Here is a 19,495-nt window from a genome sequence, read left to right as displayed (position 1 = left end):
CTTGGTCTCTGGTTCCTCTGCCTTTTCTAAAACCAGCCTGAACATCGGGAAGCTCATGGTTCATGTATTGCTGAAGCCTGGCTTGGAGAATTTTGAGCATTACTTTACTAGCGTGTGAGATGAGTGCAATTGTGTGGTAGTTTGAGCATTCTTTGGCATTGCCTTTCTTTGGGATTGGAATGAAAACTGACCTTTTCCAGTGCTGTGGCCACTGCTGAGTTTTCCAAAATTTGCTGGCATATTGAGTGTAGCACTTGCACAGCATCAACTTTCAGGATTTGAAATAGCTCAACTGGAAATCCATCACCTCCACTAGCTTTGTTTGTAGTGATGCTTTCTAAGGCCCACTTGACTTTACACTCCAGGATATCTGGCTCTAGGTCAGTGATCACACCATCATGATTATCTGGGTCATGAAGATCTTTTTTGTACAGTTTTTCTCTGTATTCTTGCCACCTCTTCTTAGTATCTTCTGCTTCTGTTAGGTCCATACCATTTCTGTCCTTTATCGAGCCCATCTTTGCATGAAATGTTCCTTTGGTATCTCTGATTTTCTTGAAGAGATCCCTAGTCTTTACCATTCTGTTGTTTTCCTCTATTTCTTTGCATTGATTGCTGAGGAAGGCTTTCTTATCTCTTCTTGCTATCTTTGGAACTCTGCATTCAGATGCTTGTATCTTTCCTTTTCTCCTTTGCTTTTTGCTTCTCTTCTTTTCACAGCTATTTGTAAGGCCTCCCCAGACAGCCATTTTGCTTTTTTGCATTACTTTTCCATGGGGATGGTCTTGATCCCTGTCTCCTGTACAATGTCATGAACCTCCATCCATAGTTCATCAGGCACTCTATCTATCAGATCTAGTCCCTTAAATCTATTTCTCACTTCCACTGTATAATCATAAGGGATTTGATTTAGGTCATACCTGAATGGTCTAGTGGTTTTCCCTACTTTCTTCAATTTACTCAATGCTAAATTTTCTGTTTGTCATCTGTTTTATAATGAAAAAGAACCAACAGTGTTTCTAGTTTCTGACTACTTTGTGCCCTAGTGATAGTTTTTATGTCTGCCTTCCTTCCATCTTTTAGTGTTCAGGAAACAGAGGGAGAAGTATGTATCAGATGCACATGGAAAGCAGGTTATCACAGTAACAAGAACTTGGGTGCAAAGTGCAAGCCTCAGTGGCCATGTAACTTGGGAAAAGCATGGATCATCTCTGAGCCTTGTTTCTTCTAGTTGAATGAGTCAGATATAGGACTGATGACAGGTTGATGATGTAGGTTAATAGGGTTGATGTAGGGTTTAAATGGGACAAAGCTCATAGCACTCAGTTCAGTCTAGCACATGGGAAACTTTCAATAAATGCTAATGAATGGTGATGATAATGACAATGCAGCATACATATACTGAAAAAGTTGGCTTAAGGTTCAACATTCAGAAAACTAAGATCATGGCAGGCAGTCCTATCACTTCATGGCAAATAGATGGGGAAACTGTAAACAGTGGCTGACTTTATTTTGGGGGCTCCAAAATCACTGAAGATGGTGATTGCAGCCATGAAATTAAAGGACGCTTACTCCTTGGAAGCAAAGTTATGACCAACCTAGACAGCATATTAAAAAAAGAGACATTACTTTGTCAACAAAAGTCCGTCTAGTCAAGCTATGGTTTTTCCAGTAGTCATATATGGATGTGAGAGTTGGACTATAAAGAAAGCTGAACACAGAAGAATTGATGCTTTTGAACTGTGGTGTTGGAGAAAACTCTTGAGAGTCCCTTGGACTGCAAGAAGATCCAACCAGTCCATCCTAAAGGAGATCAGTCCTGGGTGTTCACTAGAAGGACTGATGTTGAAGCTGAAATCCCAATACTTTGGCCACTTCCTGTGAAGAGCTGACTCATTTGAAAAGACCCTGATGCTGGGAAAGATTGAAGGCAGGAAGAGAAGGGGATGACAGGGGATGAGATGGCTGGATGGCATTACCGGCTCAATGGAAATGAGTTTGAGTAAACTCCAGGAGTTGGTGATGGACAGGGAGGCCTGGTGTGCTGCAGTTCATGGGGTCGCAAAGAATTGGACACGACTGAGCGACTGAACTGAACTGAAGTCAATTACATACATGCTGCTGCTGCTGCTAAGTCGCTTCAGTCATGTTCAACTCTGTGCGACCCCATAGACGGCAGCCCACCAGGCTCCCCTGTCCCTGGGATTCTCAGGCAAGAACACTGGAGTGGGTTGCCATTTCCTTCTCCAATGCATGAAGGTGAAAAGTGAAAGTGAAGTCGCTCAGTCGTGTCTGACTCTTAGCGACACCATGGACTGTAGCCTACCTTATATGTAATTATCTCACTCTTTTTAACAGTGAGATTGGATGGCTTTACCATTTGGATGAATGTATAAAAGACATAGAATAATAATAAATAGGCTTATAATGAACATTCACCTTTAACTGCCTCTCAGCTTATTTACCCAGAGTACATTTGGTGGCAGATGATGCTGTTGTTGAACTGATTCAGGGTGCTGACAGGACCCTGACAGGCCAGGACAAACCCTTAATGATGTGAGGAGGGCTTGCTTTAGCATTTGGCTCATAAAATACACACTTTTGTATCCCTTCCAATTTGGTGAAAGAACCACTATTTCTGGAGAAAATTGATTTCTGATCTATTCTTGGTAAATTTTACTGGCAGGTACACCCATCCCTCAGCTACTTTAAGAAGTGACTGCTGTAAAAAGAATCCAATAATGCCATTTACATGGATGAAACTAGAGACGATCATACTAAGGTATGACGCAAACGAGCTTATCTACAAAAAAGAAACAGATTCACAGACAGAGAGAACAGACTTGTGGTGCCAGAGGGTGGGTCAGGGAAGGGCTGGACTCGGAGTTTGGGACTAGAAGATGCAAACTATTGTACATAGAATGGATAAACAGCAAGGTCCTCCTGTATAGGGAACTATACTCGATATCCTGCAAAAAACTATAGTGGAAAAAACATATAAAAAACGGAATCGCTTTGCTGTACACCAGAAACTAACACAACATTCTAAGTCAACTATACTTCAACAACAATGAAAAGAATTTGTAAGTGGCTGCTGAAGTTCACAGCCGTACCTCACTCCAGGGAGTCACCCTCAACCCGAAGGAACAATGTTCCCCCGAGATGCATTTGAGAATGAGATTGGGAGAGGAGGAAGCCTCTGGTAGCCAAAGACTGTTGACAGGGGAACACAAGCCCAGATCCCTTGCTTCAGCGAGGGATGAGCGCTGCTCCAGCGCTTCCCTGTGGCATCCAGCTGAGCCTGGGCTGCACCTGTATCCGTCCATGTCTTTGCCTGCCTTCTTTTCCTGCACTATCCTGTTTCCTTTTCCCTTACAGATTTCTCCTGGGAGATCTCCCTCAACAGAAACCTCACAGAAGAATTCCAGTCTCAAGTTCTGTTTCCAGAAGACCCAACTTAAGAAACCTTCCTAGTAAGTCTACCTTGATAGCCATGTTAGGAACAGGAGAGATTCTTGTCTTCTTTCTCTTCTAGACAAATGCACAAAAAACTTTATATGTCCTTGAACGGTTTGGGGTTTTGGTTTTCCAGTCCTGTATGTTTATTTAGTTCTTGGAGGTCAGTAACCGGCATAGCTTAGCATACCTCTTTTACACCTATGCATATTAAAGACGAGAAACCAAAAGAAAACTTTGGTCCCCTGAGGTGTCCGGGTGGCAACAGCATTTCAGTGCTTTTCTTAATGCAGCTTCTACCATTTAGGGTGAAACTCCGACAGGCATAGCATATTAAAGTACAACAACATGACTTTCATCATAACTTTAAAGTTTACTTTCAATAGTTCTGCTAGCAATATGATGGTGAGGGAAGCTTCAGTAGCTCATGGCATGTGTTTGTTAAATCATAAATTTGAAAGGGAAGAGAGAATTTACATGCCTGAATAAAATTCATCAACTTAAAGTTTTGGAAAAATATTAACAATATTTCAAAGATCTGTTTCCAAGAACTGGGATAAGAGGGTTGACATTGGTGGTCATAGAAAGTATTTCTTTGCTCACCTTTGTTTATAAGAATCTGACCACAAATGAAGAAAATAGCTTATATTAACAATTGAATATCATTCTCAGCTGGGCAAACCCCAAATCACAACTTTGACTAGATTTCCATTCCAGGACGTGGCATTTGCAGTATATCAGAGGCTAATATGCGGCAGCATTAGTTTTTATGATTGTATTCCAATTAGACCTCTCAGTGGCATTTGGTGTTAAAATGGAATCTGGCTGTAACAGACACTAAATAAATTTAGTTCAGCATTTACACAAAAGGACTCATTACTGGCAAGTTGGGTAGCTCTACAGTGGCCTGTGTTCCGTCTCGTTGATTTCCCATCATAAATGGCTGACATTGCAGATGGACCACATGGGTCAAATCTGGCCCATAATAATTTGGGATAATAATTAGGGTTAATTTGTTAGGTCTGAATAGTGCTTTTAAGAAAACTTGAATCAAAAGTAAAAAAAAAAAAAAAAAAAAAAACCCTAGGAAGTATATAAACCTTGACATCACTTCTTTTGAAAAATTGAAGACTGTTGACACCAGACTCACAATCCATGAGATTTGAGTCATATATCAGGAGCGCCCAGGTGAGGATCAGATGTTGCTGTTCAGTTGTTCAGTCATGTCCGAATCTTTGTTACCCCATGGACTGCAGCATGCCAGGCTTTTCGGTCCATCACCATCTCCTGGAGTTTGCTCAAACTCATGTCCATTGAGTTGGTGATGCCATCCAACTATCTCATCCTCTGTTGTCCCCTTCTCCTCCTGCCTTCAATTTATCTGACCATCAGGGTTTTTTTTTCCAGTGAGTCAGCTCTTTAAATCAGGTGGCCAAAGTATTGGAGCTTCAACTTCAGCATCAGTCCTTCCAGTTCAGGGTTGATTTCCTTTAGGCTTGACTGTTTTGATCTTGCAGTCCAAGGGACTCTCAAGAGTCTTCTCCAGCATTACAGTTCAAAGGCATCAATTCTTCAGTGCTTAGCCTTTTTTATTGTCCAGGTCTCACATCTGTACGTGACTAATGGAAAAACAATAACTTTGACTATACAGACCTTTGTAGGCAAAGTAATATCTCTGCTTTTTAATACACTGTCTAGCTTTTCTTCCACGGAGCAAGCATCTTTTAATTTCATGGCTGCAGTCACTGTCCACAGTGATTAAACTCAAATTGGGAAATTGGAGGAAAACAAAAAATGGATTGATTACACATGAGTGGACAGTGTGTGTATGTGGGGGAACCATAAAGCAAGGAGCAGTACCCTAGAACCAGTCATCTTAGGGAGTGACTACAGTCTTGGAGGAAGGAGAGGGAGAAACAGTGGAGCCAGGGAGGCAGCATGGTGGAGAAGCCTGTCTGGCAGAGCTGTGACTTCTCATGAAGGACACAACGAGCTTGTGGACAATGCCTCAGGGAGGAAACCACAGGAATAAATCGCTAAAGTTCACTCTCTTTCCCTCTGAGTGTCTGCTAGTGCTCCTCATGGGCTGAATGAAGCTACAAGTCAAGGGAGCAGCCCATAAAGGGTAGTCCTGAGGGACACAGAGCAGAATGGAGAAGATTGGAGCAGGGATCTGGATGTCCAAGTAGGAGATACTCGGTATAATTAGCAACTCACCCCTGTAAACAGGGGATTCCCCTGTAGCTCAGTCAGGAAAGAATCTGCCTGCTATTCAGGAGACCCAGGTTCAGTTCCTGGGTGGGAAAGTTCCCCTGGAGAAGGAAATGGCAATCCACTCCAGTATTCTTGCCTTCAACCCACTCTGTTGCACATTCATTATTTTGCCAAATTTGCAGTTAAAGCTGAAGAGAATGGAGAATCCCATGGACAGAGGAGCCTGGCAGGCTATAGTCCATGGGGTCACAAGAGTCAGACATGACTTAGCAACTAAACCACCACCACCTGTGGACAGAGCTTATATTCCACTGTTTGCCACAGTCCCCACCATTCCTTATTGTCCTCATACCAAAGATAAGTATCAGTTGCCAGTGATCATCATGTTGACATCATGGTGTTTCTTACAAAATAGAACCATTTCTCTATGTCTCTATCAAAAGTGAGCAAGGAAAGATAGAAGAGCAAATTCTTCTAGAGAACTTAAAATATACAAATATCTATCTATACATTTCTTATCGAGAAATATTGCTAATGTGTTTAATATGTAAACAAAATACACATTTGTCTTTCATATATATACATGTACACATACATACCTTGGCTGCTTTACTCATGAGGTCAGGTTTCCTGTTCTTGGTAGCACTCTGATTTTTGTATTGGGAAATTTATCTTCCCACCATTGAATATAGTCTTGGTTGAGAAGATGATTTTTGGTGACTTTCTTTAAATTGGGAGTCAAAGAAGTAAGAGCCTCCCTGCCCCCACCACGTAAGCAAGTACATGACTTAACCACAGTCAATGGATTTCTCTCTCTAGGGACTTTGATTCCATGAGTGAGTTATGCAAAGGCAACACTTAATTTATGTTGCTTGCAGCCAGGAACTCTGAATTTTTATCTAAACTCGAGTAGGAAAACCATTAACAAGTTGGTGTTTAAACATGACTTAAAAAAATTATTTAGTTAGTCATTTTTGGCTGCGGTGGGTCTTTGTTGCTGAGCACAGGCTTTCTCTAGTTACAGCGAGTGGGGGCTGCTCTCTAGATTCAATGCACAGGTTTTTCCTTGTGGTGGCTTCTGTCGTTGTGGAGTATGGGCTGTAGGCTGTAGGAGCTCAGTGGTTGTGGCACACAGGTTTAGTTGCTCTGTGGCAAGTAGGATCTTCCTGACCAAGGACTGAACCCTTGTCTGCTGCATTGCAATGCAGAGTCTGAACCACTGGACCATCAGGAAAGCCCCTTTTTGACATTTGGAAAACTCTTCTAATTCAATAAGTTGTGAAGACACTTACAGAGGAATTGTTTCATGTGGAAAACCTCCCAAAGATGAGAGGTACCTGTTGCACATTCATTATTTTGCCAAATTTGCAGTTAAAGCTGAAGACTGTGACTATGCCCTAGCCTACTCTAGGAGACCATACACAGAGCCTAATATTTTCCTTAGTTAAATAGAGTGAAAACTGTCACTGAATTGGAAAATAGACTTGTTGTTCAGTTGCTAAGTCATGTCCCACTCTTTGTGACCCCATAGACTGCAGCATACCAGGCTTCTCTGTCCTCCACTATCTCCTGGAGTTTGCTCAAATTCATGTTCATTGAGTAGGTGATGCTATCTAACCATCTCATATTATGCCTCATCCTAAAGAAACTGAAAGTGAAGTTAAATTGCTCAGTCGTGTCCAACTCTTTGTGATCCCATGGACTGTAGTCTACCAAGTTTTTCTGTCCATGGGATTTTCCAGGCAAGAGTACTGAAGTGGGTTGCCATTTCCTTCTCCAGGGGATCTTTCTGACCCAGAGATCGAACCCAGGTCTCCTGCATTACAGGCAGACGCTTTACCCTCTGAGCTACCAGGGAATCCTAAAGAAAGGTGAGCACCAAAGAATTGATGCTTTTGAATTGTGGTGCTAGAGAAAACTCTTGAGAGTCCTTTGGACTCAAGGAGATCAAACCAGTCAATCCTAAAGGAAATTAACCCTAAATATTCATTGGAAGAACTGATGCTGAAGCTCCAATACTTCGGCCACTTGAAGAGCTGACTCATTGGAAAGACTAGATGCTGGGAAAGATTGAGGGCAAAAGAAAATAGATGCTTCTATTATAAAAACCAGGATGACTACCTCCCTAGGTGTTTTCAGTTCAGTTCAGTTCAGTTCAGTCGCTCAGTCGTGTCCGACTCTTTGCGACCCCATGAATCGCAGCACGAGATACCAAATAAAAAAAGATGCCCACCCTGTAACCTGAAACTCAGATGTAGGAACTGGACCTGGTTGAGACATTAGATTTATTTATTATTATATTATTTGTGTTGAGACATTGGGTTTATTTATTATTATATTATTTGTATTTATTGTGTTAAATCTTGAGTGTTTCAATGTTACTTCCAAATTTGTTGGTGTTGTTTAGTTGCTAAGTCATGTCCGACTCTTTTGTTACCCCATGGACTGTATCCTGCCAGGCTCTTCTGTTCATGGGATTTCCCAGGCAAGAATACTGGGTTGGGTTGCTATTTCCTGTTTCAGGGAATCTTCTCAACCCAGGTATAGGAGTATAAAACAAGTAAGACAGATCTTTTGAGAAGTTCTGCTTAATGATGAGTCATTGGACATGAAAAGTGAAGGAGCAGAAGCAGAGAAACTTTTGGGTTTTGAGCTTGAGTGAATGGATGATTGATTTGTCATGGAAATAGAACCTGTAGGAGGAATCATCAGTTGAAAAGGGAAAAGAGGATGAGTTCAGTTTTGAGTCACATGAGTTAGAGATACTTGTGGGATATCCACAGACCCTTGACTTGAGAGTAATTGTAGCAGAGACCAGACTGCGATAAGTCGAAGATTGAATATAACTTGAGAATGTAATAGAGGGTAAATAGGGGCCAGGGCTTCACATTAAATTCATATTTAGAGTCAATAAAAAATTGATTGAAACCAACAAGAATATATTGTATTGCACAGGGGATTGTACCAACTGTTTTATAATAATTATCAAATAATAATTTAATAACAGATTATATATATGTATAACTGAATCACTTTGCAGTACATCTGAAACTAACACAACATTGTAAATCAAGTATACTTCAGTTAAAGAAAATTGATTGAAACATTTCTTCACCAGATATTCTGATTCAGTTGATCTGAGGAGGATGTGTATTTTTACAAACTCTCCAGTGCTACGGTGGTCAGTGCAGGTCTTCTGGAAAGCAAACACCAAGATGGAGTGAAAAATGCAGTAATATGGGAGAGCAGGGAGGGGCAAATACATGTGTCAGAGGAAATGGGAGGAAGGCAGGGAAGGCTGGAGGAATCAACAGGGAGCAAGGCAAGTCTGAACCCAGAAAGGGAGGAGGAAGAGATGGCTGGGGCAAAGCATCTCAGAGTGCCGTGATGGTAAGGAAGGGTTAGCCAGGCTGCTGGGGGGTTTTGTATCTTTCAGGAACACGCCTGCCACAGTCAATTGCTGGGTACATAGGAGCAGTCTGTCGGAAGGCTGGCATTGGCAGGACTGGGGCCTTTGGTTAATTAAGCTCTCTGTGGTTGGAGGTCCATGAGGCACATTTTCCTGGCTGCCACACATAATCTACTTTTTTTGGGGGGGAGGCCACATCTCATGTGAGGGTCTTTCTTTCTTGACCAGGGGCAGAACCCAGGCCCCAAACATGGAAGCATAGAGACCTAACCACTAGACCACCAGGGAATTCCATATACCATACCACTGAAAGACAACAAGGTGAGGAAAAGAAGATAGAACAGACTGTAGTTAGAGGGGTATTTGGATGGTAGGCAAGATTTCCTGTTTTTCAAGCAGGAAAGACTTGAGTATGTCTGTAAGCCTAAAGGAGGGAATTTGCATATTGGGAGAAAAAGATAGAAAAGAGGAAATGTAGGAGGGAAAGAGGGATGGGGAAGAAGTGAGACAGGGAGGTTGAGAATGAAATAATTGTGAAAGAAGACTCCAGAGAAGGCAGGAAAACGTGAGATAACAGGTTGTGGCTTTGACTCTGAGTGGTGACATCTTATTTTCTGGGTTAGTGTCTGGATATGGACCAAGGCTTCACCTTGTAGGATATTCGAAGCTTTTGCACTTGGTTATCTCAATTTCTATCACAAAACAGGAGGTGGATATCAGGGACATCAGTGGTGGAAGGTTTGGTTTGAACTTGAGGTATCCCATCCTCTGAGGCCAAAGCCAAAAGAGGTAAGAATGGGCTCAAACACAGTCTTATTCAAGTTATGGGACAGAAAGCCTGCTAGCCTTGATGGCTCGATAAGTAGGAGGCAAAGTTATCTGTGAAGGTATTATTTATTTGTCACTCTTCTCACATGACAAAATTCCTCAGGTAAAACCAAAACAGAAATGATATTTAGTATATTAAAATTAATACTTCAGATATTTCCTTTATATGAAGGCAATTACCTATTACATAAATCTTTCACAGGCATGTATCTGTTTCTTTGTATATGAACCAAAATTCTAAAAGATTCTCCTGATATAATTTAGCATTTTTAAAACTGACTTTGTCTTGAGTTTATACTATTCTCAATCAGAAGAAAAAATTACTGGAAACATACTGTCAGTGTATTCTGTATATTTGTTACCTGATTTAACAATCAAAAACCACATTTGGATGATGTAATTTTATCTGATTTTAAAGTAAATTCATCACATGAGCAAATACTGTCTCCCTCTAACAAAAATTAGACATCAAAATATTCCATAATTGGAAGCAGTCTTTTAAGATCAGTGTCTTCTAATCTGGGAGCCTCAGACTCCCAGAATGTATACATGGAATGATAGTAGTTGATGATCTATTTTTACATTTCAAAGTGCCTAATAGAAACCCCACTTAACCCATATGAAGACTTTGAATTCCTTTACAATTACTTGGAATTATTTTAATTCAGAGGGGCTACTCTTCAGAATCTCCAATGGGTGGGCCTTTGAAATATTAAAACATGGGTAATACATTAATCATTATTTCATCACCGAGTTTTAAAAATCAGGAAAAGCTTCTAAAGCACAGGGCTAGGGCAGAGGAGGATTATAGAAGTTAACTGATAGTGAAAACATTGGGAAAAACTGACTTAGTCCAATCTTGAAATTTGCAAATGAGATAACTATTAATAGGAGGAGGATTAATAATTTATCCAATATCACATCAAGGTTCATTAATAGCAGAGCCAGCATTAGGATTTGCTCAATTCATATGTTGTTTGTTTAGTCACTAAGTCCTGTCTGACTCTTTTGTGACCCCATGGGCTGGAGCCTGCCAGGCTCCTCTGTCTACGGGATTTTCTAGGCAGGAATACTGGAGTGGGTTGAAGTTGAAAAAGTTTCCTAATATACTTTTTTCTTGGGTGTTAGGTCTCTTCAGTTTGTGTCATGTTTAGTGTTCTTAGCATTTGGAACCCAAATGATTCACATTTTGTTTTGGGGTTGTCTTTGGTTGAGTACGTACTAATATGAAACACCCCAGCCCAAACGCTAAGATTTATTAATTTGTATCCCCTCTATTGGCTAACTTTCCAGTAAAGTGGTTTAAAGTTTTTTCCATGGAGGTAATTGAAAAACAAAACCTTTAAAAGAGCCTTCATAGCAAAGAGGTGCATTAAAGGCTAGTTACTTTCAAACTTCATTCTTCATAATTTTAGGGTAGTCTTCATTCATATCCACTCTAGTTACAATAGAACTTTAAACAGAATTATACTGTTAGCGTACAGTTCTACAAAAAGAAAACATTTTAGACTCTTCCACCGTTTTAATCTTAGGTGTGTATAGGAATTGCATACATTCTCATCAAATAATTAAAACATATTCACAATTGACAAATGGAGACAAACTTTATACAAAAGTTCCACTACTACTATCATTTTTAAAAACATTTAACCCACCAATAAGAGAGGAGACAGCCCTGCCTTTTAAAAGCTAGGTAATTTGAATGGAGAATATAAGATATGATCATTAGAAGTACAAACAATAGTTTTCCCTCTTAGGAAAAGTCTAAAAATTTCCTTCCTTATATTTTTTGTTGTTCTTTATATTTCTTTAGACAACACAGTCATTTCTTCTCAAGTGATTTTTTAGGAAGAGTTGTCTTTTAATGGACTAAAAGAAGTGCCTTCATTGTAGCTGAGGCAGAACTGGGTTTTTAATATTTCTTACATCTTATAAATACAGTCTTCTAAGACGTTGATTAGGCAGAGCTATCGCTTTCCAAGTCCAAAATTTCAAGATGTATGAAAGTAATTGGAATTTTTTGACAAAAGTACTAAGTAGCTTTGTGCATTCATTTTCTATGATACTCGATAAGACAAGCCAATTAAAACCCAGACTTCACATTGATGTCAAATGAACATAGCAGAAGGACCAAAACTGAGAGCTAGTCATTGTCATAGATGCAACCTGAAAGAAGAAAACAAATTTAAATTAGTTACACAAAATGCATATTCTCTAAGTGTTCATACATTGGAAATGTAAATGATTCATACTGTCCTGGTTGAGGATTAAGAAAAAGTAGAATTGGCTCACTTTATGAAAAAGTAGTTAAATGGAAGGCCATATGTTTATTTAACACTCATTGCTTAGTATACTTTTCCAAACAAAGTTTCTGGACAAATCTATTCTCTACCAAAATGAGACTCAGGATTATTTAATCTGAAACTTTATTAAATATACTTTTTGAAAGTAATTCTGGATGAGGCTGAAAATACTAGGCATCAGTAAGAATCTTACATTTAAAAGGAGACTAAAAGGAACATTACACTATGCTTCATTTCAGGTGAGATTAAATTTTTAGATCGTAATTTAGAAGTGTTCAATGCTTAGATAATACTAACGAGTAATACATGTTATGAAATATGTACCTATTTACTGTCCAAGCACAAATATTTTTTGTGGGTAAAAGCAATCCTTATTAAGATTCATGGTATAATGAAAGATTCACTAAATATTTTTATTCTTTTATTTTTCAAAGGAAATAAAGAAGAGATTTTCTCTTGATTTCCAGTCATTTACAAAAATAAGTTTTTTTTTTTTCATTATACCAAGGTATTTACATTTCCTAACATTTTCAGATAATTCAAATTCTGATCAGGTTGGAAGGCTCTTATTAATCCAGTAAGCTATTTCCAGTATTTGTAAGAACAGTAAATTCACCATTCTTCCCTGTGGTGAGGGCCACATGAGACTTACCATCAGCAATATCATCATAAATCTCTCCATCACTGTTAAGTAGAAAATAAATTTTACTTTAATGAAATAATCTTCTTAATATTAAAATAACATTAGGTTAAAAGTTTAATAACACTATTTCATGTGATACAAGGCATTTAAGGATGAGAAGTATTATGATGATGAGTATTATGTGTTATACATTTATAAATGGGAAGAAATTTCATATACATCTGCATCTTCTTTTATTGACTTAATCTAATCTTCTGTTTCGTTCTTAAACACACACGCACACACACAAACTTATTCTATATCACAGACATACAGAATAGTGAAAACATGCCCCAACAACACAGACCATGCCTTATTCATCTTTCAGTTGAACTATAAGCCTAGCATATATCTGTCCTTGGTTAAGAAATGTTTGTTGAACCGAACAAACTGAAAAATCAAAGCACAGTACTCTGGGGGCCCTCATCTAAAACTCTGATGAATTCTTTATGTTTGTTAACATCGGATGTATACTACTTTCATGTGAACTTCAAGTGTTGAAGGAAATACAAAAATATTTGGCATAGGAAATGGGTGTATCATTTTTACAATGTTTCTAATTATAATTTGTACATATTAATTAAAAAATATATAAGTATTGGTTACAAAATAAGCAGCCAGGATATGGTTCATAGGTGATTCTTATGTTACATAATTTAAAAAAATGTTTGTGGTTATAGGCAGCATCCCTAATAATAGTTAGTGACTTTTACACATTTTAGGTTTTATCTGATCCTGAATCTTTGTGACATATTCTATTCCACACACACACTGAGTCCCTCCTATGTACCAGGAGATTTATAAGACACAGCCTTTGTTTCTAGAAGCTTATAAGGTAATGGAGGAGACAATGACACGCAAGTAATTAAAATAGAATTATAAATATTAATAGAACCTTGAAATGGAGGACACGGTTTTGAAGTGCAGAAATGTGAGGTGGGTTTGTCACTTAGTCCAGACCTACTCTTGGTTCCTGCACTACCTTTGTGCATTTAGAAGCAACAGGCTTTTCAAATTGCTGCTAACCGTGGCAGATGCCGTGAGTTCCCTCTGTCTTCTGTTTGAATCCTTTTTCTGAGATTGAGGAAGGATTTGGCTAATGGAAATTTGATACAAATGCAAAGAGGACAGATTTTTTCTACCGTTCATTCAATAAACGTTTATTAACTGTTCACCTCAATAGATGGTAAAGCAATAATTACTTAGAGAGTACATTTTCTGAATTCTTTCTAAATCATCCTGTAATAATCACTGATGAAGATGTGATCCCATTATTTGTCACACATTCTCTCCTTGAAATTTTTATCTTTCATAGAGTAAAGCCCATTAAAAAGTCCAATGCCTACTACTGTGATTAATGCTCTGAAGAAAACAAAAGTGTTATGATTATTTTTCTCTTGATTCTTTCCTAGTTTGCTGACAGAGCACTTAACCTTCAGTTGTCTCTTTCTGATGGTGTCAGGTTGTTTATGGATACAGTTTGTGAATCCTCCTTGATTTCTTAATTATGCCGAATTCTGTAAATCTCCAGATTGGTATATGATCTACTGTGATAATGGAGCTTGTTTCTTACACCGGTTTACTTGGGACAGAATCTTATAACATTGGTGGGGGGGAGGGAGAGGGGAGTGTGACTCTATTAGCACTAGTACCAGACCATGACAATGTCCTATTCATAAAAATAGAAGAATCATTGACCTCTATCTTTTCTTTTTGGCATGCTTCCAAAAAAGGCAACTTAATATTCTATGATGCATGGCGTGAGTAAAGAAAAGCCCTCAATTAGGAGCCAAACTATAAGCTGTTAGCAGGTGATATTTGTACCTACTCTGCAGAAGCTATTGATCTCTGATCAATCCAATCAACTGCATTTTTGTTTTGTTTTGTTTTTTTATGTTTTTTTTTTTTTTTTGGCTGTGAGGCATGTGGAATCTTAGCTCCCTGATCAGGGATCAAACCGATACCCCCTGCATCGGAAGGTGAAATCTTAACCACTGGACCGCCAGGGAAGTCCCTCAACTACATTAATAGCTAGTGAAAAGCAAAGTATTAATGAAAGTGCTCGCACTTTTGACCTGTATCCAATGTTTGCTATGTCTGTCTCCAATGAATATATAAAACCAGCAATGGTATAACCATGAATGAGAAGGGCTCCTCTTTTAGATTTAAAAGAGTGATACTTAAAACTGACTTCATTATGGATACTACCATATTGACATTAGTACAGAGTATTGTTTTAAAATTTGTTTATGATAGTTTAGTAGATTATGTTATTTAAATGATATTAGGAATCCTTCCTAAAGAAAAGAATATCATTCTTTTTGAAAGTATAGTAGGAGCAGAAAATAGGCTTACTTGTCCACCAAGTAGCTCCGAAGGACATAACCATCTAAGAAAGAAAAAGAAAACATATTTTATTAACAATATAAACTTTAAAAGCCTCTACTATTTTTAAATAAATTGAAATAGCATTTAATAATTAAATATCATATAATATATTGAGTAATTATATCTATCTCCAAATATGACTCATTTTTGTGTGTCCACTGTTCTCTTTCTTTTTTCTCTCTCTCCTGTTTTCCGCCATTTACAATATTTCTTCCTTCTCCCTTAAATTAAAAACCAATATTTTCTTTTCTAAGCTACTGTATGTTGTAGCCCAAGCTTCTTTCACAGTTTAATCTATTTCTTCAAGGTGTTACCCATGTGGCACAATTTTAAGAATTTGTTAAGCATAATTTCTCCAGTTACAAGAGTAGGTCACGGGGGTGTGTGCTTAGTCATTCAGTCATGTCTGACTCTTTGCGACCCCATGGACTGTAGCCTGCCAGGCTCCTCTGTCCATGGGGATTCTCCGTGCAAGAATACTGGAGTGGGTTGCATGCCATCCTCTGGGTTGGATCTTCCCAACCCAGGAACCAAACCAGGGTCTCCTGCATTGCAGGTAGATTCTTTTATCAGCTGAACCACAAGGGAAGCCCAGGTCATGGGTAGGGATTTTAAATATCTCCAGGTCTAAGACTTAACTTTTCAATTTTTTTTTTACACTGTACAGTCAGAATTATATTCTACTCCCCTTTCAGATCCACAGTCTAGTGGTTACTTGGGGGAGTGTGCATTCGAAAAAGTTTCAAAACAGCTCTCTTATAATCAGCGTGAAAGATCTTCCACTACTGCTTTTGCCGCTTGACAGAATGTCAATGTTTGTATTTTCATCTTTCATGGAACAAATAATTATTAGAAGAGCAGATATCAGAGATTCCAGTGATTCCTCTGTTAAATAGAAAATAGACATTTGATACAGGAAAGCAAATTATTTTTTTCCACTTTATTTTTGCCCCTCTTGAGCAAAATACTCCTAAGAAAAAATATGGACTATTTTTCACAAGAAAGTGTCTGCTGACATCTAATTAATGTACTAACCTTTATAGCTGTTAGTTTTGTGTTAGCACCTGGTCACTATTGCATGCTTACCATTAGTACCGTTTATAGTTTTGCCAATCAGCATCTAAATAATTTCTTTCACTGAGTCAATTTATTGGTTTTGCTCCACCTCAGATCTGGTTTTGGGTTCTAAATCAGAGTAAATGTGTAAAAAATGACAAAGCAGAAAGTTTGTAAATGAAAATTAATACCAATGTTAATAAACTTACTTAAACATATTAATATCATATTGCCACTGACTTAACATGCAAAAATTTTAAGTATAATCATATAACTGAAATTGTACATTAAAATTTAAGGAAACAAACTTTCCCTTGACATATCCCAGGGTAAAAATACTCCACCAAATATTCTGTCAAGAGATTCACCACTTTTTGATAAAAATTTTTATCAAATTTTTTATCTTATTTTATGAGTCATATTTGAAAAATAAAGAATCAAAGTTATCTTTGAATTGCTGTAGCATAGAGGTAATGAAGCATGTGTCAAAATGATAAAAACAGACTAAAGTAATATTTTTCTTGGAATATTAAAAAATTAGACCACGTTATATCTTCCATTTTATTTCAATTAAAGCAGATGTGGGAAAAGTTAATATAAAGGTCATCTAAAATTAATATCTATGATCCTTGGGTTGCCTTTGATTCCATAGTTCTTTCGTTTCACATTAACAAACTTAAAAAAATTTAAGGTTGGACATCATGCATTTAGCATGATTTTTAAAGGGGGATAAGCTCATCTTTAACAAATTCAATTCTCTGTGTGTCTCTCAAAAGAGAAACTCTGCAAATAACAGACTTTTAAAACAAACTGCAGATTTTGTATCAGGGTTCCAATAGTGGAAATCTGTCTTTACCTGTACCTGTGCCTAGGGCTAACATAAAGTGTGAACCATTTCTACAGACAGTGAGAGTCATAAACTTTATTTTTTCGTTAGTTAAAATTAATGGTTATGTTTTCATTTTTAATTTTCTCTTAAAACAAATTGGAAAATAAAACAATACAAGTTAAGTGTTCCCATAATATTCATGTTTAAATTAATAATTTAAAAATAACGACTGAAGCCTTCAATGATGAAGTCAATCTCTTTGTTAGTTGTCTGGGCTTTGTAAAGTATCTGAACTAAAATTAGAATGTAGACAATTAGAGAAATATATAAGAAATAAGAAAATAGTGCCAAAGACTGGAATTATTCTGGCATCAAATATATTTATTGTCATTTGTAAAAAACATTTAGAAGGTCAAAAGAAACTAAATCCAAAATAAAGAATATAATCCTCATTTTGGAAATTAAAGGTTTTTATTTTCCAGTGCTAGAGGAGCCTGGCAGGCTATAGTCCATGGGGTTGCGAGAGTCAGACATGGCTTGGTGACTACACCACCACCACTATGGACATCTATTTTTTAAAAACTCAATTATGCTAAAATTGTGTCAACATGGATAAAACACTATCTGTAATTAGGTGTAAAAGAGTCCTTTCAGTGATCAAAGTTAATAACTCATAATGCAGTTTAATTACCTAATCTCACAAAATTAATTATAAAAAATATATTTTCTTAGCTTCTCAAACCTCTATTACATTTTCTCCTATATCTTGTCTGTTCAAGAGTTCTAACCACATTTCCTTTTGAGGAAAGCACTAATGTTGTTGCTGTTTTTGTAGTTGTTAGAAACACAAACATCAATGATTGGGAACATTATTTGAGAGCAAACATATTAAGAGGTTGGAGCAGGGTTGGTCCTGCGCGGCTCTATTTTAGTTCCCTGAAATGATGTGATCATTTGGGGCTCATTAACTATAAAATCAACATTAAATAGCATTTCTACAGGGTGAACAACTTTTAATACAGCTTAGGTTTTGCTATCTAGTACCTTTAAAAATCTCTGCTAAAACTTCATTATATTAGAAGCATGATTCCCGACAGTGTCAAAACAAGTGTCTTACCATGAATTTTTATACAATCTCTCCATTATAGTTCCTAGAAACAAATTTTTGTTTGTGGTAGAAAATGTTCTCTTTGCTCATATGTTCCACGTACAACCATCATAGGGAACATTAATGAAAAATACAAACAAATGAAATAAACAGAAAAACTCACCGTAGTTCTGAAACATGCAGAGGAGCTGCTGTGTTTAGTTAGCTCTTTAATATGATGGACACTGGCACACCAGGGAGTCTCATATATCATATGAGATTATTATTTGGAAACTTCACATTCATAGAGCAGAACATAGAACACAGTGGCTTGAAGCAAATGCTTTGAAATATGTGGTGGGGTAGAGCTAGTTACGGAGAAGGCAATGGCACCCCACTCCAGTACTCTTGCCTGGAAAATCCCATGGATGGAGGAGCCTGGTAGGCTGTGGTCCATGGGGTCGCCAAGAGTTGGACACAACTGAGCGACTTCACTTTCACTTTCATGCATTGGAGAAGGAAATGGCAACCCACTCCAGTGTTCTTGCCTGGAGAATCCCAGGGACGGGGGAGCCTGATGGGCTGCCGTCTATGGGGTCGCACAGAGTTGGACACGACTGAAGCGACTTAGCAGCAGCAGCAGACCTAGTTAAGGAAGTCACACCCACCCCTATACACGCCAGTTAATTTCTTCCTTTAACGATTACTTGGTACAGGGCAGATGTGTCCTAGAACTAATGACTGACCTTTCCGAAGGGCGTTGTGAATATAAAATTACCAAGGATATGCAAAGCCGTCTTTGGAATAAAATGAAAGAGATTGTTGTTCTAATATTTTCAAATTTTTTACTCAGTAAAAATGATGAATTGTATTATTTCCTTATCATTTCATTTGTTGTAAGCAAGCCCAGAAATAAAGTTAAATGTACTCAATTTGGCCTCATGCAGTTTAAAAACAATAAAGTCACATTGTATACTTTTACCCAGGCAAGTGAAACAACGTCCAACTTCAAAGAAAATGCTCATAGTGGAATAGAAATTAAAAATGAAATGCAGTATATAATACTAAATATAAATTATTATCCTAGTATATTAGAAATGTTCTCTTTCCTCTCTTTTTCTCTCCCTACTTAGTTTTAGGGTTTCAAATCAGATGAATTATTAAATTTCTGAATAAAAAATTTTTTCTTCAGTTAGCATGTGTTGTTTTAAAATGAAAAACAAAATTACCAAAGCAAAGAAAT

The 19,495-nt window shown here is 37.7% G+C and overlaps 1 protein-coding gene across 5 annotated transcripts in view; it reads right to left on the bottom strand.

The window, feature by feature from the left end:
• Positions 1-9,954: 9,954 nt before the first annotated feature.
• FYB1 (FYN binding protein 1) overlaps positions 9,955-19,495 on the bottom strand; it is a 171,220-nt gene continuing 161,679 nt past the window's right edge. For 4 of the 5 annotated variants that reach the window (XM_059878760.1, XM_059878759.1, XM_005221607.5 and 1 more), the window contains 3 exons: positions 15,248-15,281; positions 12,863-12,894; positions 9,955-12,073 (listed from right to left, as the gene is read on the bottom strand). In XM_059878760.1, coding sequence (XP_059734743.1) covers positions 12,051-12,073; positions 12,863-12,894; positions 15,248-15,281 — 89 coding nt within the window. In that variant the 3' untranslated portion in view covers positions 9,955-12,050. The remainder of the gene's footprint in view (positions 12,074-12,862; positions 12,895-15,247; positions 15,282-19,495) is intronic. The other variant, NM_001105414.1, reaches the window with a different exon arrangement.

This window comes from Bos taurus, chromosome 20, assembly GCF_002263795.3.
Source record: "Bos taurus isolate L1 Dominette 01449 registration number 42190680 breed Hereford chromosome 20, ARS-UCD2.0, whole genome shotgun sequence".
Lineage (NCBI taxonomy): Eukaryota > Metazoa > Chordata > Mammalia > Artiodactyla > Bovidae > Bos > Bos taurus.
Note: the sequence above shows the minus strand (reverse complement) of the source record. Positions and strands in the feature narration are given on the sequence as shown.